Below are 26,117 nucleotides of genomic sequence, written 5' to 3' on the forward strand. Positions count from 1 at the left end.
GGGAACTGGGCTCTGGATAAAGTCTTGTGTTCCTTTCCTCCTTGGGCACCTCAGGACACTAAGCCAATGAAAGGGCAAGTTGCCATACCAGGGACGAAAAAAAAAAAAATCCCAACTCTGCTCATTACTGATGAAATATCCTGGGCAAGTTAATTTTCATTTTCTCTTCTGAAAAATGGGGAAAATAATATCTACCCATATGGTTGCTGTGAAGATCAAGTGAAATAATGCATGCAACATGTCGGGCCTATTGTCAGCACTTAATAGCCATTTGTTATTGCAGTATGAGGAAGTGGCAAGGCTGGCACAGAAGCACAGAGGGAAGGACCCAGACGAACTGGACATTAATTAGTGACCTTTAGCAAACCCCACAGGACTGCCCTTGGGGAATTCTTTTTTTTTCACATGTACCCTTGTGTTGGCTTCTGCCTGATCATTGAGTCATTTTTCCACTCAAAAATATTAGTGGTTCTCCCTGCCTCTCATATTCACCTCTGGTCAGGCCTGGAGGGCTCCACACAGTGCGGCCCTCAGTGCATCCTGGCTGGGTCCCCACTGCTCCTTGCTCCCGGCTCCCAGGCTGTGACCGCTCTTCACCCATCCCCTCGCCACCTCCCCAGACCAGCCTTTCCTTTACAACACGGGGCTTTCGTAATTCTCCACCTGAAATCGCCCACTCCCTTCCTCTAACCATCTTGGAAGAATTGGGAAAATATATGGTTTGGGAGAAAAAAAGCAAGTCTTTTATTTTGAGGTTGAATTTGGCAATGAACGTCACTTAAATGTGAGGTAACTTGGCAAAGCTCACCAAGTTCGTTTCATGGTTAACCTTGCTCTGGCCCACTTGCTCACTGGCTTCCAAGCTGGATGTTGTTCCCATTAAAGATTAACTTGTAGCCTTGAAACTTCTCTGTCCTCAGGGGGCTGTGGGTAGGGAGCTGCTACTCCCGCCACAGCCAGCCGTGAGCCAGGAGTGGGGTGACTGCCCCTGGACGCCACTCTCCCCAAGTACTGGAAGAGGCTAATACCAGGTTTGTTGCTTCGTGTCTTCTGTGTGCTTGGAACTGGGGAGGGAGAGGAGCTGGAAGGTGGGGCGAGAAGAAAGGCCAGAGATTTCGGGAGGCATCGGAGGTGCTCACTGTGAGTCGGTAAGGGAGAGTCTTGGCAGAAAAGGGTAACGTGGAGGCAGGTAGTAGGACACTGAGGGACCTGGCAAAGGGAGGCTTTGCTTCAAAGACACTACAGCTAGAGAAGGCTATGTCTAGAGAAGTTAAGTCTCAGAACCACCTGGGGGAGTATTTATTGGTGTCCTTAGGAGGGAAAATAACTCAAAAGGTGTCCACTTGCAAGGGTACTGGAAAATCTAAAAGGCACAGTTCCTGCCCTCTCGATATGCTTTGTAACTTGATCACTGCTTCCTGGCCATGGGCAGAGGAAAACAGTGACACCGGGACTGCTTCTAAAAGGCAAAGAAGTTAATGTTTCTCAAACAGTCGGGCTGGTGTAGTTTCTTTGGGGAATAAGCTTGCTTGGAACGAGGTACCAATTCCCTCCAATGTAGAGCCTCCCGAGACTGTGATGGGGTCAAGTTGACTCTATAAATCAATCTGGGAAGAACTTTCCCCAAACAGTGATCAAGTTAGGGTGGTATTGGTAGAAAGAAAGACAGACAGATCAATGGATTGTAATAGAAAGTCTGGAAACAGGATCAAGGGAGAAATTGCTTTTTGTGATTTTTCTACCTCATAACAGGAAACAAAACTCCCAAAGTATTTACTCTTAATCATTAGGCTATTCTGCATTTTACAAGATCCTTTGATTCTCACAAGATCTCTGTGAGATAGACAGCCGTATTCTCATTTTATAGATAGATGGGAATTGGAGCTTGTCTAGACTAGATGGAGTGGAACATCATTTATGGGATACCATTTGAGAAACAATGGGAATATTCCCAAATTCCTGGGTAACTCTCCCTAGAAAAGGAATTCTGTTATACTCTATATCATATCAACTAACAGAGGATCAGCTACTGAAATCTGTCTTCTCCTTCGACTGTAAGCTTCTTGAAAGCAGATGTTGATATCATCTAAGTTTTTAAAAATTTCTAGTGTTTAGCACGATGCCTAGATATATTAGTGAGGTTAGGTTTGGCTATGCTGTAGTAGAGAATAAACTCTGAATTCTTAGTGGTTTAACAGGCAAATGTTTATTTGTTGCTTACGCAAAGTCAGCTGATCTCCAAGGCTACTCCTTTCCAAGTGGTGATTCAGGGATCCAGGCTGTCTTTGTCCTACAGCTATGCCTCTGGTGGATATGGCCTCCGGAATGTTGTAACAGAAGAAAAGAAAGATAGAGGGTCACATATCAGCACTTAAATTCTTGGCCCAGAATGAACACATGTCACTTCCACTCATAGCCCATTGACCAGAACTAGTCATATAAACCCTGCCTACCTGTAAGCAACCAGGAAACGTCAGGGAGCACGTGCTGAGCAGTGACTGCCTCTGCCTTCCTGGCTGAGAGCATGTACTCAATAAGCCTTGTGAGATGAACTAATGAATAAATCCAATGCAGGGTTTAAATTATACCATCATGGAGTTACTCAAATCTGGAAGCCACTGTCAACCTCCAGAGCCTCCCAGGAGAATGCCATCAACAAGAGAAATAACGCAAATGGTTCTACGATTTATGGATGGTCTAGTCTATATAAGACACTGCTCTAGAAACGTTACACGGGTTATAGTGTTTAGTCCTCATGAAGGCCCTATGGAATAGGCATTAATCGTCTTCTTCCACAAATAGCTTGTTCATGGTGAGCAAGTAGCGGAGCTGAGTTTGAGCCCATGTTTGCCAAGTTACAAAGCTTATGAGACTCTGTCATCCTGACTGAATGGACTACCTCAGCTACTAAGGTTTCATGGAGTATCGTTAGCAGCTGAATGCAGTGGCCTTCAGAAATGCAATCTGGATAGACACCGTGGCGAGAGATGCTAGAGGAAGGCAGAGAGACGTCTGCTCCATCTCTGACCTGGTGTGGTCCATCGCCACTGCTCCGTCTTCTCAGCCCTCTCCTGCTGCCTCCCAGTAGCTGCCACTCCTACACATAGCTACGCCTATGAGACCTCAAGTCAGAAGTGAAAAGAGTAGAGTTCAGAGCTTGTTCTGACCCTTTGTGTAGTTTCTGACACTCTGCCCTTTCTGAGCAAATGAAGATGCAGGGCAGTGATCTCCACACAGGACACCTTTCCCAGTGGCCTAGATTTTGTGGGAACTGACCAAGCTCACTTTATGCAGCTCTTCTGACCCTACAGAACAGAGACCTGAATGTATCCTAGCGAACCACTAACAACCCGTACTGGCCAAGTAAAGAATATCCAGAGCAAGTCAGAGGGATTCCTGGTCAGGCCCTGCCATTCTCATCATGTGACTATAGATAATTCACTTGAATTCTCTGAGTTTTAATTTTTTCATCTATAAAATAGGACTCTGGTACCTCTACTCTGTGATCACCCTTTATCTCACTGGGTTATTATAATCATCACATGGAATAAAATATGGAAGAGTGCTTTGGAGACCCTTAAGATTCATTTAAACTTGCTGGGGTATTTTTTATGACCAGCTAAATGACAAAGTTTTCTTACTTTCTGATCAAGTTATGATTTTGTCAAGGGAAGGAAGCAAAGCTGCATCTGCCCAGGGCGTTTTCAATGCCAGCTCTCACCCTGCAAACCACACTTGGCTACATATATTTGCTTCTTTTCATGATGCTTGAGAGCCAAGCTATGGTAGTCAGCACGTCTGACTAGATGTGTGATGTTGGGCAAAGTATTTTCATCTCTCTGAACGTCAGGTTTTTCATCTGAAATGGGGATAATAATATTTGTGTTTGGGGATTACACATTAATGCACATGAAACAATTTACACAGTGCATGACACATCATGAAGCACTCCATAAATGGGTGCAATTTTATTGTCATTATTATTATTATTGAGGAGCCATCACACTGTCTCCAAGGGTCTTTGTGTAATCAAATTATTCCACTGCTCAAAAGAAGAAGAAAATTCCCAATCTTTCCAAACACCCTATGAGCCCTTGGGTCAGTGTCTCCCAGTATGCCCTAAATGATCGCCAACACCCCATGGAAAGCACACCATTCACGACGCGGCTGTGCTCCAAAGCTCCAAAACTCCAAACCTTGGAAGCCATTTGTTTGGAACTCAGCCCATATTTTCCCATAGAAAGAAGGCTAATAAAATAGTGGTTGGAGTCCTAGGTGACTGAAAATACCTGCTTGATTTGCCAAGTAGCAGAAAGTTGGCATATTTGCAATGAAAATGAGTGTAAAGTCATGTATTGTTAGTCTTAGGCTAAAACTGAAAACTAAGAAAATTATGTAATAAATAGTTTCTTTTGCGTTCATAAATGCTGTTGATGAGGAAAAGCAGGCTTAATTAGAGGAAGAAAGAGTTCAGTGGCAACGGAAGTAAATGGGATCTCAAGGTGCCTCTGAGGATATTTTCAAAGGCTTTGGAGGTTCTTTACCCAAATCTAATGTGACTTCAAAACTTATTTACTTTTTTGTTCTTAATCCAAGGGACTCTACAGCACTAATCTCATCCACTGCGAGGGGGTTATTTTGGGTTTGCAAATGGAAAAGGGAAGGAGACAGGAGAGACTAGGGAAAAGGAGGAAGAGTGAGAAAGATTTCCTGAAAAAATCAACCAGTAGTTTGGAGAAATCAGCGAAAGAGGAAGAGGCATACATATGTAGGATGAGGGATTGATTACCTGCTCGGCCAGCAGGGAACCCAGGTTGGGTGAGAACCCTCCTCCAAAAGGGAAATGGTGCCCTGACAGGTCAGAGAAGCTCCACTGAAGCCATCAGGTGGCGCCACAGGGCCAGAACAGCTGATAAAAATGGGAGCCTCGAGGTCAGTGAGGAAGAAGGAAGAAAGGCTGTGAGCTCCCAGCTATTTGGTGTGAGGAACCAGCCCAAATGATGGGCTAGTTCCCCGTTCTGTACTTTATCGCCACAAAGTGCTGAACGAGAACGCTAACGTGATCCATCCATCTAAACAGAGGTCTTTGCGCTTTTATGGGCAGGGGAAACACAGAATATGAGGACCTGATGGACATCAGCCCAACCTTTCATTTCTGGTGGCTTCAAATCTGGTAGAGATTATTCCAAAATATATCAAACTTTTCGTTTTTCCCATGTGGAGCTGAGGTCCTGAGAGAGGAGGTCACTTGCCTCTGCTCATAGAGCCACGTGTCAGTAACCCCCCCTGAAGCAGGCTGCCTCTCAGACCCCCACAAGCACTGGTCCACTGACTACACGAGCAAGAGCTTATTCTGTTCCTCCAGCTTCAGCCCTTTTCGCCGATATTGGCTAACCAAGCAGGGTCAGATAGAATAGAGCAGGCGTTAGAGTGATGAGATCCGGTGTAGATAAGTCTCTAGAAACCTTAGGTCTATGCTGAGAAGCTAATTCCCAACTAAGGAGAATCCAATTCCAGGTTATTTTTGCCAGGCTAGTCAGAGAAATTCTGAGAGTCACATACTATGCCAGAAAGACACTGAACTTGGAGACAGGAAACCCGGGTTCGTTTTTAAATGCTGCGTCAGTGTAAACTTGTGCACGTCTATCCATCTCTCTAAAGTCGCTCTCAGCTCCATCAAGCACAACTGTTCTGTCTTCTCATCCTCGCCAGGCAGGATTGGCAGTCATTACGGCTTGTGGAGGTGGCAACTGTGGGTCACTAATGACCTAATTAGGTCACGACAGCTCCAGAATGAGCATTAATATAAATGGGCCTCCCTCACAACCTCAAAAACTCCTTAAACAGAGCTCCTAGAGTAAAACAAAGACATTCCCCATAGCTACTGCAGAACTGGTTCTGAAGAACCCACATGTACTACTCTTCGTAGTAGAACGTGCCTACAGGTCACCGGGGGAGTTTTAATGCCTGGGAAGGAAAACGGGCTAATGAGAGTGGGTGGTGAGGCGGTGGCTGGAGAGGACAGATTATTAGTTCACAAAACAGAATAAATTGAAAACATGGCCATCATGTCCTGGAAGGGGCCCCGAGTCCTCAGTTCAGTGTGGGAGGGCTCAGGGAAAAGGCCAGAACTGATCCTGGGCTGATAGGACCATGAGTCCGTTCTTGCGACATTTGACTACTCGCGCCTGTGAGACCAACACTGGGCCCTCCGTCCCCTCATTCCTATACAACTGTCATCCTTGCTCCTCAGGCCACTCCAGTGTTAGGGACATTCTGGTCTCATCTTTACTCTGATATCTGACCTGATGTTCCTGGGAATCCAAGCCCTTTACTTTGACCTTGCTCGGGGACTCCCTGGGGGCTCATCTGCCTCAGTCACGGGTGTTGTAGATTCCTGTCTTCCTGGTCCCAGCACTGCCTGTGGCTCCGGTAGCCCCGGGCCCCCTCCTTGCCCTGCCCCCATGCCTTCCCCTACCAGGGCCTCCTCCTGCAGTAGCTTCTCCTGTGCCAATGCCACCGTTGCTATGGCGATGGCTCCAGGCTTTGCAGCCACTCTCCTTGAGACTGTCCCCCACAAAGAGATTAAAGCACTTTCAGCAACCTTGAACAGGGTAATCTCTCAAACAAGGCCCCCAAAGCATAGCCTTGACATTATCTCTACCGCTCCATTGGGAAACTTGACATAAGTTCGCAGGGGACCAGGCCAAAGGGTCCTAAAGTAGACCATCCACCTGCTCCTGAGAGTCCCCCTTGAATCTCAGTGACCTGCCCCATGATGTCGCCCCTGAGATTTCTTACAGAATGCCTAGGTGTTTTTTATACAAGTGGAAGTGTTCCTAAAGTGACATCAACATGAATCATATGCGCCATATGAAACTTCAAAGGAAGACAGGTTGTTATCTAGACTAACTGCGTTTGATCAAACAGTAATATTGAAGAAAGCAAAATCTGCCTTGAAGTTCCAACCAGCGCCAGTCTATGTCCCTCCCCCTTCCCTCACTCCAGGAAAACAATTTGAACTTCAGATCGTTAGCAACATGTACCACTGAGGGCCCTTGCTCCTAGATTTTAGCTTCCTTATCACTGGTATACAAGTTGCACCTCATCATTTTTTACCCTAGACAAAAAGGCTAAACAGATTAAATGAGCTAAGCTCCTCATCAGTGAGCAAGAGATTTTCATCCTTTTCTCCCCTTTTTCTTCCTCTTTCACAGTGAGAGTAGAAGATAAAAGAAGAAAAAATACTGGAATGGAGATCAAATAAAATGGGAATACAAAAAACATACACATTAGACAACTTGCATCCTCCCTTTAGTTTCTGGTGGCTTTAAAGCCTGTGTGGATCAAACTGAAATACATAAAAACATATAGTGCTTAGTTTCACTCCCAAATAGGAAAAACTTTGAACAACACAGTTGTCCTTCTCTTCAGTTATAAGCCTTGTATTGGACTGCTAGTAAAAATAATGGGCTCAGGACTCTACTAGGCTTTAAATATGCTATTAAATATTAATATTAATATCTATTAATATATTAATAGATATTAATATAAATATTCATGCAACAATTATGTTGCATTTTTCTTTATGAAAAGAAAAAATGCAACATAATTGTATTTTCACCCTATGAAATTCTTTTTTTTTTCCCTTTGGCCACGCCACCTGTGGGATCTTAGTTCCCCGACCAGGGATCGAACCCGTGCCCCTTGAAGTGGAAGTGTGGAGTACTAATCACTGGACCACCAGGGAAATCCCTTTTTTTTTTTTTTTTTAATGCTAACTTTTTTTTTTTTTTTTTTTGGCCTCACCACGTGGCATATGGGATCTTAGTTACCTGACCAGGGATTGAACCCACGGCCTCTGCCTTGAAAGCACAGAGTCCTAACCACTGGACCACCAGGGAAGTCCCAACAAAATTCTCTTAAATTCAATATAACAAGTAATTTAGGTGAACCAACTACTTTGGTCTGCACCATGAAATTGAAAATGGAGAATGTTTACCTTTTGAAGCTACCAGAAGATATGATTCTGAGCCTTCCTGTGTAATAATTTACTGCCTAATCTTTCACAAGTTATTTTGCTTCCTAGGCCCCGTTCTCTTCAAAGGCAAAATGGAAAGACTAATACCTTCTCTGTCTACTTCACAGGGAAGTGAAAAGGAAATAGTAGGTGGAAGAAGAAATAGTAGATAGAAATTGATAAAATTGTGTTTGGTATATATAAAGATTCTGGGTTTTTTATTTATTTCCAAGCAGCTTTCAGATGATATAATTCACACTATTCCAGGCAAGTAATTCTGAGTGAAGCTGTGTCATTTCCCTTGGATTCAAAATAAACGTTGTTGAGTTTTTATGCTAGAAATCTGCAGAAGAACATTTCTGTGAGTGTGTAATGTTTAGGATATGGGGATTTGTTGAGACATCGGGAGTTGAAACTTGATGGAGAATTCTCATCCCACAAGGCAGAGAGATGACACACAGGGGAATGTTAAATTCAAGTAATGAATATTTATGAACAGCAACTCAGTGTCACACATTGTCCTACTGCCTGGAGATACAGAGTGCTGGGGCGGGGAGGGTCTCAGGTTCAGTGATTCACGAGGAAGACCTACAGGACACAGCAGATAGTTGAGGCTATGATTTATTACAGTGAAAGAATGCAAAGCAAAATCAGCAAAGGGAAAATGCTCATGGGGCAAAATCTAGAGGAAACCAAGTATAAGCTCCCAAGAGTCCTCTCCCAGCAGAACTACACAGGATGCACTTAATTCCTCCTGCAGTGAGTTGTGACAACACGTGTGAAATGTTGTCTACCAGGGAAGCTCGTTTCAGAGACTTGGTGCCCAAGGTTTTTTGTTGGGGGTTGGTCATATGGACATGCTCTGCCTAACCCGTACCAAAATTCTAGACTCTCAGAGGGAAAGCAGATGTTCAGCATAGAGCACATTGTTTGTACAAATAGTTTAGACACAGAGAGACATTCTTATCAGAAGATGGTGGGAGCCCTCCTGAAATCCAAGTTCCCAGACTCCAGCCAAGGGCCAAACTTGTATGCAGGCCTTTTGAAGACTAGCATTCTCAGGCCTGCTATATTAACTCTTTTATGCACACAGAGGTTTAAATAACTGATTGCAATACAGTTGGATAATTACAATAATTAATTCGTTCGATTAAAGTTACTGAGCCTTTGAAGGGTCAGATAGGAATGAGATAAGTTAGACATTGGTGCTGTACTTTGTCAAACTCAACTCAGCACCTCAACTGCTCCCTGCCCACCCACTGACAAGGTGTGCTGCCTATAAAAAGCTCTGTGGCTGTGCTCCAAAGTCCACCTCCTGGCCTCCTCTCAGAATCCATGGCGCATCCCGGGGGCTGTTTCTCGTCTGTCATATAACTTCTTTCTGCTGAGCCCTTTAGGTGGGTATTTGGGACTACTTTCCTGTATGACTTGACTAGATTCTGGCACAGCCATACCCCTACCAAGATTCCCAGCACCCCACATTTCATCTGGCCTCCTTGGCCCCCTCGTTCATTAGAAGAGCTGCCCCATTCGTGTTTGAAGCCCTAGTCTAGTCCCTGGGGCTTATCCCTATTCTTCAGACAATTACTTGGAAATCACTCAGTTTCTACTCATAGCCTTTGGCTAATTCTTACCCCATTGCCAATGGCTGGGAAGACGCGCAGCGCTGTGAACTACAGATTTCCCCACCCTTCCTAGAGGAATCCTCTTACACAGAGGCTCTACAAGCTGAGACTGACTGTATCCAGTGCCTTCAGCATCTCTGTAGCTACTGTTCCCTCGGCCTTTGCCCCTACTGGAAGGATGTACCCCACAACACTGCCCTCTTCCCTCTTTCAGGGGCGGTGGTAGCAGAAGCTCCAGGTTTATGGGATTCAGACTGGGGATGGGAACAAATGGAGGGAGCATATGTTGTTTTCTTGGTCTCAAAATTAGCCATGTTCAATGACCCAACCAGGGAGTCGCAAAAGTCAGCTTCATCCCTGATACTCAGCCACAGCCCCATATTCAGACATCCGGAGATTCCCGAGAACTTCCAGGCGTTCGTATGTGTTCAGACCCAGTTTTTTCACCCTGATGGATATCCTTCCAAAAGAGCACAAAAATATGAAATAAATCTCCGGTATGCTCAGGAAATGCTCATAGTGACTCAAAAGACAAGGAAAAGCCACAAAGAAATGAAGATGATGAGCAGGAACCAGGTCCTGGAAGGCTGTGAATGCCATGATATGGGCCCTTGAAAGACAAGAGCCATGATCAGACTTGCATTTTAGAAAGATCCCGGGTAGCTGGAGGGAAACAAGATGGAGAGTGAATCTGAAGGCTAAGAGACAAAGATAAGAAATTTTTGTAATAATCTTATACGAGGTGGTGGGACCTCACCTAGATCTGAGGCAGTGGGCCTAGAGATGAGGGGACAGACCTGAGAGATATTTAGAAGACCCAATAACCAGGATTGGGAGAGAGGCTCGGGACAGTGGAGGGGTGCAGCATGACTACCTGCTTTGGGGCTTGGAATCAGCATCTTTGGCAGCACCTCCTTTGAGATAAAGATTACAGGGGGTTCAAGTTGAATCCAAACAGCTTCACGCTGTAGTCCGCCCCGCCGCCACCCTCTCCTCTATAGTGGAAGTATTCTTATTGGGTTTTGTTTGGTCAGTTTTGGCTTTTCCTTTAAAGGTCCAGAAATGCCCTTGGTGTGTTTGACAGACTTTGAGGCCCATGCACGGGAGCAGCTGTCTAAGTCAACCTGGGATTTTATTGAAGGCGGAGCTGATGACTGCCTCACGCGGGATGACAACATCGCAGCATTTAAAAAGTCTGGTCTTCTGTATCCTTTCTATTGCTAAGCTAAGGTGCACTGGTTGAGAGCTCTTTGGAAGGTAGCAGTCCTGGTTTCTGCCTCCAAAGAAGATAGAGTACTCAAGACATAATAATGGGTTTCTGTTGTTGTTTGGGATTTTGGGGGGATTTTCTTGGTGGAGGACAGGTGACTGGGGAGAGCATGGATGGAGAGACAATTTATCTCAGTGCCTCTGCAGAACTACCATGAGTGAGTCGCCTGAGTGCTGATCACGGCGACTTTGACACCTGACAAGATAGAACAAGAGTCCCAAGGTCTCCAGCCACCTGGGCAGGGAGGAGAAGCTGGCTGGGTAAACCTAAATCTCCTGAGCTCCTGAACTTCCGACTTGGAGGTAGAACAGGAGAGAGGGCTCAAGGCTGGAGGAAATATGGAGACCCAAGGAGTCTTGCGGATGAAAGAAGATTGATTCAAGGGAGAAGAGTTGGGCGGCACAGCAGCGGGTAGCGCAGGGGTCAGTAAAGAGTAGCCCAGAGGCCAGGTCGGGCCCACTGCCTGTTTTTGGATGGCGCACAAACTAAGGATGGGCTTTTTTTTCATTTTTAACTGCTTGAAAAAAATCAAAAGAAGAAGAAGAATTGCAATATGTCAAATTAGATGAAATTAGAATTTCAGTGTCCACAAGTAAGTTTTATTAGAACACAGCCACGCTCAGTCATCTGCATATTGTCCATGGCTGCTTTGGCATTACAACAGCAGAGCTGAGTAATTGTGACAAAGACCTCATGGCACAAAGCTTAAAACATTTACCATCTGGCCCTTTACAGAAAATGTTTGCTGACCTCTGTGATACAGAGATCAGGAGAAAACTGGAAAATGGGATGCATGGTGAACACTATCTTCTGTATTTTCATACTTGTTTAACACTATACTAGGCACTTCAATTGCTTTATCTCATTGTGTCTTCACAAGACTATTAGGAAAGTTGGATTATTATTCCCATTTCACAGATGAAGTAACTGAGGCTCTTACCCAAATTTGCACAATCAGCATTTCCAGAAAAATCTTCCTCAGTTTAGGTATAGGAATAATAATATGCTGTGGAAAATAAGCAGTTTTGGACCCTGAAGCTAAGTATCTGTTTGACTTAAAAGTTCGTTTCATATAATTATTATTTGTTAATTTCCCTACCTTCTAAAATAGTGTTTAAGTCAAATCTTCAAATGAATTAGCCTCTAGGGGGGAAAAAAAAAAAATCGTGGTCATTCTCTGGGATTTGTTCTCTTTCAATGACCTTTTCTTGCTTTATAGAGATTTGTTTCCAACCTAAGAGGGAAGAGACTGGAACTCCGTCTTGCTTATTCCTTCCCTTTCTAGTCCTTGTTAAGATGGATCAATCAAAGCATCCAAGTGCTGACAGTCTGGTCAGGGAGGCACAGCTCCAAGACACAGACCTCTGATGGAGCAAGGCAGGGAACAGCGTGGACCATATGTGTACCAGGAGTTCAGAGAAGGCGGGGTTAATGTGGAATAGGGGGTTGGGAGAGGCTTCCGGAGGAGAAGAGCCTCTAGCTTGTCTATGCTGCCTAATCAGCTACCAGCCAACTGACTCCGCCAGTGGTTTCTCGGGACCCAGTGTGGTCTAGATCTGTGTCAGGAATCTGGAGGTCCCAGCACTAGGCAGCACCTCCGTGCTGGTGAGTCATCCCACCGATAGAGAATCTCTTTGTTGTCCAGCACAGAATCCGCCTCCGTCCCCGGTACCTGAAAGATGTGTCAAAGGTGGACATGCGGACCACAATCCAAGGGGAGGAGATCAGCACCCCCATTTGCATCGCACCCACGGGTTTCCACTGCCTTGCCTGGCCTGATGGAGAAATGAGCACAGCCAGAGGTGTGAACCCAGCCCACCTTGAGGCTCCCTTTCCAAGGGCCTTAAAGTGTGCAGAGGTGTCCTTCAGAGCAGGGGCAAACGGCTCCAGAATTTCTCTAGAGAAGGGGCTTAGGGACAGCAATCTGGTTGGAATTAAGGGTAGGAAAAGGAATGCTTAAAGCTACATTTGCATAACATTTCACCTAAGATTGAGAAAATACCAATTTTCCATTATAAAGAATGGTTAGGGTGGGAGGGAGCTACAGGTGAATAGGAGGTGAAAATCCCACCAAGCCATCCCAAGGAAGAGGGGCACTGACTGGCCCCTCCGACACGGCATCTGGGGGGAAAGGGCTGATCAGTGTGGCCCCAAGGGTAGGGCTCTCTTTGAACCCTCATGGGCCAGGGCTGGGACTGAATGGTGTGCCTCTGAATTTAGGATGAGGAGAAAGTCATGACATTAAGCCCTAACACAAAGCCCTGGCAGGTGCTCTTGTCCAAATGTTCCATTTCCCTTCTCCTCAGTTGACTTGATCATCTTATTTGACAAAAAGTTTTTCATTGGGTTTTGTTTCCTTCCTAGTATCCCTGAGTTCTCTTCCCTCATCTGCCACCACTAAAAAATAAGGAGAAGAGAAGAGAAGGAGAGGAGAGGAGAGGAGAGGAGAAAGGAAAGGCAGGGGATAAAAATATTCCTGTGACTCATTTGTAATCTTCACCCTAAGCCAAATCTGTTTTTTCTCAAGTTGCCCATGGCTTCCCTGGGGTCTCTTCCTTTGACTCTGTGATATAGAAAGCAATGAATCCATGGATTCTAGAGCTGAAAGTGACATCCATCTGGTTAGGAACCAAATTTGGCTAAGTTGAAATATGAATACCCTGTATGAATATGACTGCTTTACTAAATCTTCATGGTTGAGTGTGCTGTGTTGTTTTGGGGGTGGAGCAGGAGAATGGGGTATCTCCTGTTGACATTAGGAATTGAAAATATTAATTGTGATTAGGTCAAATTCTCTGCCCATGGGTTGTAGGATGGTAGTGACATTAACCTGTTGGGGAATCCCCTGAAAATGATTAAAGTGGGAAATGAGAAAGATGCGATCAGCACATCATTGTCACCGTCGTCATCATCCTCATTATCCCTAGTATTTGTATAGTACCTCGCTTCATAATTTTAAAAAAATGCTTCCATAGCTAGTATCTTATTTAATCTTGCAACAACCCTATAAGAGTGGTATTATTATCCCCCCGCCCTGCCCTTTTACAGATAAAGAAAATGAGACTCAAGGCCACACAGCTAAGAAGTGGTAGAACTCGCATTCTTCTAACTCCAGATAGCATGCTTTTTCTGCTGCAAAACTCATCCTTCTCCATTGGAATTACGTTTTCTCATCCTTTGCCTTCTTTAATTCCCTTCTGCTTCATTGATGAGTTCACAAGAAGCCCATTTCCTATCTGAAAGCCACAACAGCTTCAAATGGTTCTGGGGACTCAAGGTCATCTCTAGCCTGAAATATTTTAATATGCAACACAGAATTTGTAAGACAGGTTACACAGAGGAGGACCCAGACAATCTGATCAAACACGTGCAATGCCTGCCTGCCTGCCTGACAGGGAAGCAGAATGAAGTCAAGCTTTATCTTCACTCACAGGGCAAGCTGGCCAGAGGCCACACAGACTCCTAGGGCATCTCACTCCAGTTCAGAATGCCTCTGCCCTCCAACCTGAGTTGTGTCCTTTGCTTTGCAGCTGCGCAAGCAGCCGGTATCTGCTACATCACCAGCACATATGCCAGCTGTAGCCTTGAAGACATTGTTGCCACTGCCCCCGGGGGCCTGCGATGGTTCCAACTGTATGTGCACCCAAACAGGCAACTAAACAAACAGCTGATCCAAAAGGTAGAATCCCTGGGTTTCAAAGCTCTGGTAATCACTGTGGATGCACCCAAAATTGGCAACAGACGACACAACATTACAAACCAAGTGAACTTGATGAAGAACTTACTGCTAAAAGATCTCGGATCACCTGAGAAGGTAGGAAAGATACCAGAGCCAGGCGGGCAGGCGTTACAGGAGGTAGATTTCCATCCCTCTTTCCTCTTTTCTTTCTTTCCTCAAGAAGTCATTGGGTACCTGTTCTGTGCCAGGAACTAGGGATGCAGCAGTTCAAGAAGCAGATGTGGTTCCTGCTGCCCAGAACTTCCAGAAAAGCAGAATATAAGACAAAATGTTCTTTCTCATCCCTGGCAGCCCAGAAATGTTCTGGGCAGGGCTGGGTGCTGGGAAATAGGAAAGCTAAGGAGAGGATTTTTTTCATGAAATAGGAGAGCAAACTAAAAAGTTCTTCCAACATTTTCTACTTTATGCCACACTTAGAAAATGCTAGTCTGGATGGCATACTTAGATAAATTGACTATCTGAAGAAGATGCTCATACCCAAGGTGAATGGCCCATGGTGTGTAGTCAGCCCAAGCCCCGCCCTCCTGCCTTGAAAACTGGGGAGGAAATATCTCTGCACACCTAGAACTCATCCATGGGGCACCAGAGTGCTACAGCACACTTGTTTAGACAAGGTGACTACAAAGGGCACTTCTCCCATTAAAATCCTATAGTCCGATGGGATGGAGTGCCCCAGAGAGAGAAAGCCATGGTAAAGTTGGAATCCCTTGGCTACATTAGAGGTAGTGATATCAGCCTTTTCAGCCAACGGGCAGCTCTGATACCCAGCCAAGTGACTCAACAGTTCTACTCATTAACCACAAATTGGCCTTGAGGTTTTCTGGAATCTTAGCTCAGATTCCAGGGACACATTGGGATCTATAGATATTTGACTCACATGGTGAGCCAAGATAAATACTGGATAATACCTGACTTAAGGTTATTGAAGTATTGCTTAGTTCTTGTTACCCTGTGCATATCTCAATCATAACACATCACAATGGCCTACAAATGTTTTTGCTTATCTATCTCACTTACTAAACTCTGAGGTTTTTGGGTTTTTTTTTAAGTAAGGACTGTGTCTTATTTGTCTTTGTGTGCCCAGATCTTGGCATAATTATTGAGCAGGGACACAAGTAATGGTTAATGAATAAGCAATGGAAGTAGAAAGTCTTTTACACAAATTTTGTTAGGAAAAGGAGCTAGAAGTAGTGTTTGGTTTTGCGGGTCCTCTTTTCAAGCTTTTGGTGGCTCTCCAAATGTGTCCCATCTTTGGAATGGGAGTCTTGAAGGAGTTCAGGACTAAAGTTTGCTTTTATTCCCCCACAGGGAAATTTAATGCCTTATCTCCAGATGTCCCCCATTGACTCATCCATCTGCTGGGATGATCTCTCCTGGTTTCAGAGCATTACTCGATTGCCCATCATCCTTAAGGGGATCTTGACAAAAGAGGATGCAGAGTTAGCTGTGAAGCACAATGTCCATGGCATCATTGTTTCCAACCATGGTGGGAGGCAGCTTGATGAGGTTCCTGCTTCTGTAAGTAGGATGACTTCAGCCTGGGTGTGTTTGTGAGTGCTCTGTCGTGTGCGTGTATGTATGTGTCCACAGCAAGGTACTCTGTGCAATTTGGTGCACATTCCCCTCTCCCTAACCACCTGTGTTCATATCTACCTGTGAATTTTTAAGGACTTTTAATCATTAATAATAGCCTAGTGTGTGCCAGGCTATTTTTACAAACTCAACATATGTCATCTCTAAATCTCAAAACAGTCCTGCAAGATGGGCATTATTATCCGTATTTTACAGATGAGGATACTAGAGTTTAGAGATGTTAAGTAACTTGTCGGAATTCACACAATAAGTGTTTAAGGTGAAATTTGATAGAAGAGTTGTTCCCAAGGCATGGAGGTCTGCCTTCTGGAAGAAGCATTCAGCTGGAAGCTTGCCTGTCTGCATGGATTGGAACCTCATATTTTCTCATATGACACATCCCAGAAAGAAACAGTGCCTCACTGAAGCTAATAAATAACTGTCTTTCACAGTAAAACTTAAAAATGCCCTATGAATGCTTTGCTAAAAATCTGGGACAGTCTAATCTTTCCCCTAACTTATGAATTTGTCCCTTATAGATGGAATTTGGGGAAAGAAAAAGAAAAGGAGGCAGGAAGGGAAAGAACTTTTTAAGGGAGTTAATTGTTCATTTATTTTCTTTTTTAAAAAATTATTTAAAAAATTTTTTTTAATTCTTATTTTTTTTTGGCTGTTTTGGGTCTTCGTTGCTGTATGCAGTCTTTCTCTAGTTGCAGCAAGCGGGGGCTACTCTTCATTGTGGTGCACGGGCTTCTCATTGCTATGACTTCTCTTGTTGCAGAGCACAGGCTCTAGGCACGCAGGCTTCAGTAGTTGTGGCGTGCGGGCTCAGTAGTCGTGGCTCGCAGGCTATAGAGCACAGGCTCAGTAGTTGTGGCGCACAGGCTTAGTTGCTTCTCAGCATGTGGGATCTTCCCGGACCAGGGATTGAACCCAAGTTCCTTGCATTGGCAGGCAGATTCTTAACCACTGTGCCACCAGGGAAGTCCAATTGTTAATTTTTATTTTCATGGAGATTTATAGCCTATATATATATGTATATACATATATATATATATATATATTACATCTTTATTGGTGTATAATTGCTTTACAATGGTGTGTTAGTTTCTGCTTTATAACAAAGTGAATCAGTTATACATATACATATGTCCCCATATCTCTTCCCTCTTGCATCTCTCCCCCTCCCATGAAGAACCTAGTGGCAAGACAGGAATAAAGACACAGACCTACTAGAGAATGGACTTGAGGATATGGGGAGGAGGAAGGGTAAGCTGTGACAAAGTGAGAGTATAGCTTATATTTTCCAAGAGATTCTTCTATTGCCGCTTGACTCATTTTGAGAAAGGGAAGTGGGTTTTTTTTCCTCTAAAGTCTTTTTTGGCCTTTTTATTGTATAAGTAAGAAATGTTCACCTCAAGTAAACTGTAAAATATACATAAGCAAAAAGAATAAGATAACAATCACTATCATACTGACAATAGTTTGGTAATCAACTTGATGTGACCATAACATTTTAGGTTTGAAAACTATACATGATATTATGTAATTTTCTTCTTTCCATGTATCAATATATCGGGATCATTTTATTTTTAATAGATATGCTTTCTTGTTTTTAATGATGTGTGGTATGAATAGACAATTTATATGACCAGCTTCCTATTGTTGAACATCTGGATTGCTTCCAAGCGTTCACTATTTTAAACAACACATCAGTGACCATCCTTAAATCTTTAGCACATTCTCAATTACTTCTTTAAAAAAAATTCCAGGAAATAGAAAAGATACATCAGCCAGTTTGTACATTTCAAGGCTTGTGAAGCTTGGGGGTTTCAAGTGCCAATCACTGGCCTCCTCCTCTTCACCAGGCTCTACCTGATAGCAAACAGGCATGGAATGATGGAGAGCAAGGGGCACACTTTACTATGACTCTCCGTAAGAGCTGAACTGCAGGGAATTGTCAGGCCTCCTACTTCCCATCCCAACTCTTGACCTAAGACCTTAGAAGAACACAGGTCTTCAGAACACACACTGAGCTCTCTCACCCAACTCCTGCAAGGATGCCCACAAAGCTATCTCTCACACACCTCGTAACTGACAGAATAGAGGATGCAAAAGAGCTTAGCAGGTCCTGAGCTGTCCCAACTGTGCCGACAATAGGAGCAGAAAGCAAAGAGGCCCTCACCAACTAGCAGCAAACAGGGCAGAGTATTGACTTTTGAGAAAATGCTAATAAAATATAATACAATTGGCTTTCTCTCACTAGTCAGTTTAGCTAGTCTTGCCCCCTTGGGGAGGACTGAGTAAGGAGTGGGAAAAAGTGGCCGACTAATTTTCGCACTGCACTTCCTCAATAGAGAATGAGTGTTGGCAAAGGCAGGCGCCAGAACAAGAAGAAGTTCTCCTGCCCCATCACGTTGATCAACATGTTGTTCTCCCAAGCCATTTGACCTAACAACCAAACCCAAGGTCATCCAGGGACAGCACCAAGATTAGTGTGAGGCTAGTGGGAAACCCACCCTTGGCTCAAAATTTAAGAAGGTGCCAGAAAAACTGAGTAAGGTATATAATAGTTTCATACACTGTTTAAAAAAATGAAATTTAATGCAAAAAAATCCGTAGTGAACAAAATATCAACATTTTTAATAAAGACAGGATCCGTCCCTGCACTTGCATAACACTGCCTCGCTCATCTCACTGTAATCCTGGCCCTGATTCCAATAAAACTTTATTTATCAAAACAAGCCCCCAGCTCACAGGTCAAAGTTTGCCATTTGATTTTTTTAAATTTTGTCTTCAAATATTATTTATATTTTTGGCACCCCTTAAATTTTGTGCTGGGGATAATTTCCTCAGTCATCTCAACCCAGTCCCCTCCTTGTGAGGGATGTGACTCTCTGGGCGAAGTTCCATCTCTATAAGATTCCATATCTAACACCCCTGTACGTCCTCCTGGAACCAGGGGAAAGGATCAGCCAACTTTTATCGCCAGAAGGCTCTAATGAATGCCCTGTTGTGGATTATCAAAAATTAACTCTCAATACTAGTTCTAGGCTCATACTGAACCCTAGGCTGAAATTCACTCCCTATTCTGTTTCTCAAATTACTGTCAGCTCCATTGTGCACTATGGCTCACTAGAAGAGTCCTTGCACAAGTATATTTATTCATTTCTCGTGATATTTGTAGAAATAGTTTGTAGAAATATTCCAAATAATATCATGGTGGGACTGTAAAAATACCCCTTATTTGGATGTGAATTCCCTCCAGTCTTTACATGTAAGTCACGACGTATTCAATTCTCCTCCACCTGTAAATTAAAGTACAAAGTTCTTTCCTCCCTGATTTCATACTCTGCTCAGTCTCAGCGAAGCATCTTGTTCAGGTAGAATTCCAATTGACGCCTTCGGCAGCACAAGTCCTCTTAGGGCCCAGTTTCTACTTCTCCTCTCTGGTCATTCCTCAAAGAGGCACAGAACAGGAGCCCCTGAGGCAGTTCCAGAAACACTTCCTCCAGGACCCTCCTCCTAGACTCTGCAGTCACTCCTCCTTATAGACTTGGAGGAACACAGCTTGGTCTGGGGCACCTTAGGTCCAAAAGTCCTGTTGACCAAAGATCCTGGAATGAAAGAGACGGTGAGAGAAAAGGTCCAGTGGAGCAGCCAGGCCAGAGTGATCAGCTGTTTCTATTTTGTCTTTCAAAGTCTTCAACCCTAGTTTTACAATGTTGCTGCTGCATACCTATCCCATGTCTCAGATAACCCCCAAAGGAGTCAGGAACAAGTTGCTCAAATGTGGCGTATTAGGAATGATGTACAGCCCAGTTACACTGAACAGGCTGTGGTCCAGACACTAGGGTCATGGCCGATCGCACTTGTTTCGCCAAAAAGACTTAGGGCCTTAGCAATGGAAAGCACTTCTAGCTGTGCCACCTTAGAAACAGAAAAAGTGGAAGAAAATCAAAAGTCAAAATGTTCTTTGAAAAGAAGAGCATTAAAATGAATGCTACAAATGGAAAATGTCCCCTAGGGGATGTGAAGAGGAGCAAAGAGGTTTCTGCTCCATCTCTGTCGGAGCAGAAGATGGCAGAACGGGGAGCCTGCAGAAAGTCTCTGGACCTTGGGAACGTGGCTGCACTGCTTTGACAGGCACCTGCAGCCTCAAGCACGGGAGGGGAGGAACAGTTAGGCATCGCCCCCACTTGGACCTCCTGGTGCCAGCCCATGCTGATGGGGCACTGCTGTCCCCTGACACCCTGAGAGTCAAAAGGGAAATCCCTGGAACCACACTTGTCTGTCCTTTTCAGATCGATGCCTTGACGGAAGTGGTAGCTGCTGTGAAAGGGAAGATCGAAGTGTACCTGGATGGTGGCATCCGAACCGGCAATGATGTGCTGAAAGCTCTGGCCCTCGGGGCTAAATGCGTTTTTCTGGGGAGACCCATCCTATGGGGTCTTGCCTACAAGGTGAGGGTGGCAAAGTGAAAACCAGCCGGAAGGTACCACGCTTCTCATTCGTTTCCACGCATTTCTGTGGTTTAACCCCCCAAGCTTGGCCGTTTGTTGGAGGTGCCACAGATCCTGAAGGACAGTGACCCCTCTCTGGCTCCACCATGCTTCCTCTGCAGCATGTTGCACGTTTTCAAGAGCTGTCACCCTACATTTTCCTCGTTGCTTTCCATGATTCCCAACATAGTTCTAATTTCACAGGTAGCCCCACCGTCCCCAGCACAGCTCTGAGCTCACCTAGAATTTATACTCATCACATGGTCAGAATGTTCCTTCATGCCTCTTTTTGTCTCTCTCCTTTTCTCTCTCTCTCTCTCTCTCTCTGTCTTGGGAGCAGGGTGAACATGGTGTTGAGGAAGTTTTGAACATTTTAAAAAATGAATTCCACACTTCCATGACCCTGACAGGTAAGTTTTTACAATTCTTTTCCTGATTCAGAACTGAAAACAGGCCGTCTAAATAACAGGAGCAGTGGCCCTTCTAGCTCGTCTTTCCCAGACCCAGTGGCTGCCCAAAGGAAAGAACAGGGAGGAAACGTGCCAGACAAAGATTAAGCACCAACTCAAAATGTGATACATCTGCTACAAAAGCAAATGCAGTTTCAGATTTTGGGAAGGAGGGTCCCGTTTTACTCTGGCCTGCTCAGATCCTATCAGGCTTGTCAGATGTGGTTCTGTGTGTCATCTTTTAAGTAATATTCATGGACTGTGAAGAGTAGAGAAGTTATGTCATAGGGGAAGCATGGAGGAGCTGGGGAGATGGAAACAAACAGGAGGACAGAACGGGGAGAAGAAGAAGCATCATCCTGCGTAACCGCAGACAACGAGATAACCATGAATGTCTCGAAGTTACAGGCAGGCTATTTCAGTCAAAAATGAGATGACTGTAAAGCAGTGCTCATAAAAACATACGTGTTTAGCAAAGCCTGGAATCCCAGGGATCCTGTAAAATAGTGGTTCTCAACTAATGATGGTAACTTCTCTCTTGAGGGGCGTTTTGTTCGGGGGGGGGTTAATTTATTTTTTTCTCATCGGCACAATGATGCAGGGTGGGTACTGGAGGTATTTAGTGCTCAAAGACCAGAGATGTTGACTATCCTAAAATGCTTGGAGCTGTCTCACAGAAAAGAATTGTCCTGCCCAAATGCCAATGGCCAATAGCTCTGTCTTTGGCTTTGTCTGCTATAGATGGTAATCAATTGCAATGTGAGAGACAGACAAGACGAACCCCAATGAGACCTCCACTCACGCCTCAATTCTAAACTATGGTAATAACAGAAACCTCCTCCAGAAGTAAGGAAATGATCAAGAGCTCCGAAGTGGAGTGAAGACTGCTTTCACGCCATTAACTTATTTCTGTAGATGATGTTACTGAACATCTGACATGTGCTAGGCACAAGGCAAGACGTCCGGGTCCTTTCAAGTCTGGTTTTGATCTGATATTTAGACAAGTATCTTGTACTCAGCGTCCAAGTTGCATAGTGTCCACTGGGGCTGCAAACTCACCCTTTTGGGCTTGAGTAGTACAAGCTAGAAAACTTAGATGGGCATTAATGCCAGCACCAGCCCCTTTCCACTTAGCAGTTTAAAAGAAAAAAAAAGGGAAATGGATGAAGGCATCAAGGACCGGGACTGTCCATTTTGGGCCAAAGCCTATGAAGATAAGGCAATAAATGACCCAAGTCGCTCCCATGAGGGAGGGGAGAACACAAGTGTGAACAAATATCGTATTGGTGTGTTTTGCCCCTCGGTGGGGGGGGGGGTGGTTTGGTGGGGAGAGGGATGGGAAGATCTATGGTTTCTGCAGATTCCAGGAGATTGAGGTGACTTCTCCTGCTCCCCCAAATATTTTCTCCTGTCCTTGTGAAATGATATCTGAACTTCTTTAACAGAAGCCTGTTGGGGGAGTTCACAATAACGAAGCTTTTTTATTCCACCAAAAGTTTATACTTAACAACCATTGCAGTGGAAATGGTGGCTGGAAAATCTTTTTCTGAAATAGAGCGTGGAGAGCACCCTTTTTTAAAGGGGGCAGGAAAAAAAGAAAGAAAAAGCAGGATTATGAACACTTCTATGCCTGACTTTTTATATTCCTTTCCTTCTAATTGTTCTACAGTGAGAATGTATTGTTTTAAATGTATAGAAAAATTACTAATCAACAACCAAATGTGGGATGGAGAGGAGGGTTTGGGGAGGAAGAGGAAGAATAAAAAACCTAGGCCGACGGCCATCCCTCGGCATCCTCTGTGTGTGTCGCTCCCCCAGGAAAGACGCCCCACAGGCTAGTCCCCGGGGAGAGGGGGGTCTCAGCTGAAGCGGGGGCTGTGTTTTTGGTGGAACTCACTAACGTACGAAATCATAATGTGAACCCCCAGAGATTCTGTCACCCCCCAGTTTTTCCCTGCACACTGCATCTCAGACGCCTTGACACAAACCTGGCACCCAGGAGGTCATCAGTCAATATGACTTCTCTTCCCTAATTCCTCTAGAAATGTGTGATATTTTCCCCTTATAACCCTGAGACATCACAGACCTGGGAGGGGAACATGATTTTCACTATGGTTGAAAGCAAAAGAAGTTTAAAATTAATGTTTTCCTAACTGTGAGCCCAATTGCTGAAATTATATTTATAGAAAGGGTAAAACTGTGATTTGTCTTAAAAAACAAAAACGTGCACATATAAATCATATCAGCGCAAGCCTGCGCCCACCTTACTCAGTTCTCATCCCTCGTAAGGCGAGGGGGCTAAATCGGAAGAGTATATGAATCTTCTTGAGATTTATTGCTTGGAATTAACCACTTTGCTTTAATTTAGCCAAAGCTTTTTAGTGTGACGATCCTCCTAATTTACAGTAACGAAAAAGCAGGAATACATTGTAATTATGCATTCACTCTTAAACTTTTACTGAACCTCTACCAAGAGTAAGGCAATGTCCATGGTACCTTGTGAGACCCAGACCCAATCTGATGAGTTTATACTGATAAGTATAACAAGTACACAGATGTCACCAGGGCTTAAATGTGAATGGATGCTTCACATCTCAAAATGGAATCACAACACTTTGATGCAACTACTGAGACATTTTTACATAATTTAAATATTTATTTCTACTACAGTATATGAGCAGAGTTTATATTTTGGCATGTCTGTGCTCCTTGAGGAGGTCTGCCTGCTCTGAAGCTGCACTATTCTGTCTGCCCTGTGGAAACCCAGAGCTCTCAAACTCATTGTCAATTCTGATGAGAGCACCTCTGGCTCTGAATTCCTGCTTCTGCTGACTTAATTCATTTTACGAGTTATTTATGTATTCCACACCTGCTGTTTCTGTCCCTTATAATCCACGCGGGCATGAAACTCAACCATTTCCTCTGCTTCCATTTTTGGGAAAAGACCCTCTCATTAGTTATACTTTTGTGAGTAATACAATTTGCCAGTTAGGTTTTGGGAGGTGACGGTGCATACATCACAGACGGGGAAAGAACTTCAAGTGAAACATTATACATCCTCTTATCACCCGTGATTTCTCACTGTCTTCTGCGCCTACTGTTCTCCAGCTCGTGTTCTCACTTGCTCCCTTCTCTCTTGACATTTGTCTGGAGTCACTCTCTCCAGTCCCTGTGTCTCACATCTCAGTGACAGTCCCAGTTTTGCATTTTAATGAAGCTCCTCCACCAAAGACGGGTGTTGCGTTTTACAAAACTTTTTCTTAGAAGTGTTGTATGAAACACTCTCCCTATCTTGTCTGCTTTCCCTGAGTCATATCCCTCCTTGACAGATACTTCCTGTGTCCTGAAGCCTTATCACGACGGAGATAAAGGTCAAGTGTATCCACTGCACACAAAGTGATTTTTCAAAAGGCCAAAATACGGTTTTTACGTTTTTACCATGCCGTTTTGACATGGCTGTTTTAAAGGAGGACACAGGCACAGGCTCACGAAATAATTCCCAGTGCATTCAGAATTAGATGATTCGTTCTGTATACATAACATTTAATCAGGGTGAGCACAAGGGTCAAGTCAAGCTTGTTCCCACTAGACCATCTCTTCCCCACAGTGGGATGGGTGACTGGGGTTTTAGAGAAATGAGCTTTTTAACTACATTGTTCTTGTAGGCTGCCGGTCGGTTGCTGAGATCAGTCGGGACCTGATCCAGTTCTCCAGGTTGTAGAGAAAGAGAGTGAAGGGACTGACTGCTGAGTTCGCCCACAGGAAGAAGACAAAATCGTAATAGGGTGTGTGATGCCATCCTGCCTAGGTCCCATCCTGTCCTCAGGCTCACCCCCTGCACCCTCAGCCACTCCACCCCAAATCCCTCATATTCCTCAAATGTGCCGATGCTCTTCTTTGCCTCACTGCCTTGTATATGCTGTTCTCTTGCCTAAAATCCTCCTCTGAAAGAAGACATCTTAAAAGGGCAGATCAATAATGACTGAAGTAGCTAGTGGATTAAAATTTTTGAATATACTACGTTTCTATGAAACAGCTATGGAAATCTGCACTCTAGACAGAAGAGCTATACGTATAAAATATTCCCCAACAAAAATTATACTCCTATCTGTAGATAATAGGGAAATAATATAGTTAAAAACATAGGCTTTGGAGTCATACAGACATAAGATTGACAGGACTGTGACTTGGGAAAGTTTTTTGATCTCTCTGTTCTTACATGTCCTTGTCTACAAAATGGGGATTATACTACCTAGCTCTCTAGGATGGGAGAAAGATTGAGATAATGTATGTAAAGTTCAGAGTTCTAGTGTGTTTAAGAAATAGTAGCTTTGGGATTTCCCTGGTGGCACAGTGGTTAAGAATCCGCCTGCCAACGCAGGGGACACGGGTTCGATCCCTGGTCCTGAAAGATCCCACATGCCACAGAGCAACTAAGCCCGTGCACCACAACTACTGAGCCTGCGCTCTAGAGCCCACGAGCCACAACTACTGAGCCCACGTGCCACAACTACTGAAGCCCGCAAGCCTAGAGCCCATGCTCCACAGCAAGGGAAGCCACCACAATAAGAAGCCTGCGCACGGCAAGGAAGAGTAGCCCAAGGAAGAGTAGCCCCCGCTCGCCGCAACTAGAGAAAGCCCACATGCAGCAACAAAGACCCAGCGCAGCCAATAAATAAATAAATAAATAAATAAATGTTCCTTTGGAAAAAAAAAAGAAATAGTAGTTTTTATTATTATTAGTTGGCAAATTCCTATTCATCTTTCAAGACCTTGTTCAAATGTCACCTATTCTTACCTGGCTACTTGTTAAGTGTTTCCTATTGTGTTTTGCACATTATACTATTACAATCCTTATTATAATGTGTTATGTTTATTTATTTGTCTCTCACCACTAATAGACTGTACATGGCTCTGAGCAAGAAACTATATACTTGGTA

At 44.2% G+C, this 26,117-nt stretch overlaps 1 protein-coding gene across 7 annotated transcripts; it reads left to right on the forward strand.

The window, feature by feature from the left end:
• Positions 1–920: 920 nt before the first annotated feature.
• HAO2 (hydroxyacid oxidase 2) lies at positions 921–25,582 on the forward strand. Of its 7 annotated transcripts, none has more exons than XM_036861068.1 (8): positions 921–1,031; positions 10,680–10,838; positions 12,566–12,717; positions 14,446–14,729; positions 15,963–16,172; positions 20,531–20,689; positions 21,069–21,138; positions 21,919–22,484. In XM_036861068.1, exons 2-8 carry the CDS (start codon positions 10,708–10,710, stop codon positions 21,990–21,992), a joined length of 1,080 nt encoding a protein of 359 aa, XP_036716963.1. In that variant the 5' UTR covers positions 921–1,031; positions 10,680–10,707; the 3' UTR covers positions 21,993–22,484. The 7 variants fall into 7 exon arrangements, with proteins under 7 accessions (XP_036716963.1, XP_036717001.1, XP_036716956.1 ...); XM_036861106.1 differs by having other exon boundaries at positions 10,730–10,838; positions 12,561–12,717; positions 21,919–22,480; XM_036861061.1 differs by having other exon boundaries at positions 10,700–10,838; positions 21,919–22,474.
• The last annotated feature ends 535 nt before the right edge of the window (positions 25,583–26,117 follow it).

This window comes from Balaenoptera musculus, chromosome 1 (assembly GCF_009873245.2).
Source record: "Balaenoptera musculus isolate JJ_BM4_2016_0621 chromosome 1, mBalMus1.pri.v3, whole genome shotgun sequence".
In the NCBI taxonomy this organism is placed as follows: domain Eukaryota; kingdom Metazoa; phylum Chordata; class Mammalia; order Artiodactyla; family Balaenopteridae; genus Balaenoptera; species Balaenoptera musculus.